This window comes from Echinops telfairi, unplaced genomic scaffold, assembly GCF_000313985.2.
Source record: "Echinops telfairi isolate 266 unplaced genomic scaffold, ASM31398v2 ScPeMD7_3533;HRSCAF=4204_1, whole genome shotgun sequence".
In the NCBI taxonomy this organism is placed as follows: domain Eukaryota; kingdom Metazoa; phylum Chordata; class Mammalia; order Afrosoricida; family Tenrecidae; genus Echinops; species Echinops telfairi.
Genome location: NW_022107432.1, coordinates 30,311,838 through 30,312,944, shown reverse-complemented (window position 1 = coordinate 30,312,944; position 1,107 = coordinate 30,311,838). Strand labels below are relative to the sequence as shown.

General features: G+C 53.7%; 1 protein-coding gene across 1 annotated transcript; it reads right to left on the bottom strand.

The window, feature by feature from the left end:
- Nucleotides 1-7: 7 nt before the first annotated feature.
- On the bottom strand, nt 8-1,060 carry LOC123522253. The gene is made up of 2 exons (XM_045294924.1): nt 349-1,060; nt 8-318 (listed from the first exon to the last, which is right to left on the bottom strand). The coding sequence occupies exons 1-2, from the start codon at nt 941-943 to the stop codon at nt 8-10; spliced, it is 906 nt and encodes a 301-aa protein (XP_045150859.1). The 5' UTR covers nt 944-1,060.
- Nucleotides 1,061-1,107: the final 47 nt, after the last annotated feature.

The window sequence follows — 1,107 nt, the reverse complement described above, 5'->3', positions numbered from 1 at the left end:
GGGCGCTTCAGAAGATTCCAGGCAACAGAAGGGGAGGCAATAGCATCAGGCCTCGGAGGGGGCTCCTGACGCAACCAGGAGATTTAATGGGCCTCCTTGTCGGCGGCCGGGTAGGTTTGGGTTTAACTGGCTTATAGTGTAAATTTATGCCTGGCAAATTGATGCCGCCTGGCAAAGGGATTTTTGGCACTGAAATGACTGGATGTGAAGGTTGAGGCTTTCCAGAATCTGGCCCTTGAGGGAGCAGCCCTCCAATTCCTGGTACGTTTGGTAATAGCCCTCCAATTCCTGGTACGTTTGGTAATAGCCCTCCAATTCCTGGTACGTTTGGTAATAGCCCTCCAATTCCTGGTACGTTTGGTAACATCCCCATAAGATTCGTCCTTGAGTTCTGTTCTTCATCCTCATAGGAGTCCTCCACATTGACGTCTTCCATATTGGGATCTTCTTGATACGTCTCATCCTTATATGACTCTCCCAGGTCCGGGTTATCGTCAGTCGGATCTTCCACTTTTTTCTTTTCAGGCATTTTCTGAGTATGTGCTTCTATCTCTTCCGGGGTCAGCTCTTCTAACTCTGCTGGATTCAGCTCTTCAGAGGCTGTCTCTTCAGGCTTCAGCTTTCCGTGGCTCGGCCTTACTACTTTGGGCTCTGTGCCCTTGAGCCTTGCTGTATGAAGTGCCTTTGCAGTAGGTCCTGCTGGAATTGATCCTGTGACCCTGGGTCCCGCCAGACTGGGCCCTGCTGGGATGAGTCCTCTGGCACCTGGTCCCAATGGAATGGGGGGGCCCTCCACACCAGCTCCAAATGAGATGGGCCCTGTGGCACCAGGTCCGATTGGGGTGGGCCGCTCCACACTGGGTCCTGCTGGGATGAGTCCGGTGACACCAGGTCCCAATGGAATGACGGTCTCCTCTGCACTCGGTTTCAGCGGGTGTAGCATCCCTGGGTTGGACACCGCTGGGCTCAGTTTCTCTGGCAGATTAATAGGTTCTTCTTCTGAGACATCTGAAACTGTGCAAGGAAGAGGCTTGGCCTCAGCCTGGAAACAGCCCTGCCTGACCTCTCACCCACCTCCCCAGCCATGCAAGGAAAGCCCCCAGCATT

Excerpts from the sequence above, each read along its gene's own strand:
- LOC123522253 (XM_045294924.1), bottom strand. The coding sequence starts at position 943 with ATGCTACACCCGCTGAAACCGAGTGCAGAGGAGACCGTCATTCCATTG. Across the intron at positions 319-348 it reads GATGTTACCAAACGTACCAG|GAATTGGAGGGCTATTACCA; the intron begins GAATTGGAGGGC and ends CAAACGTACCAG.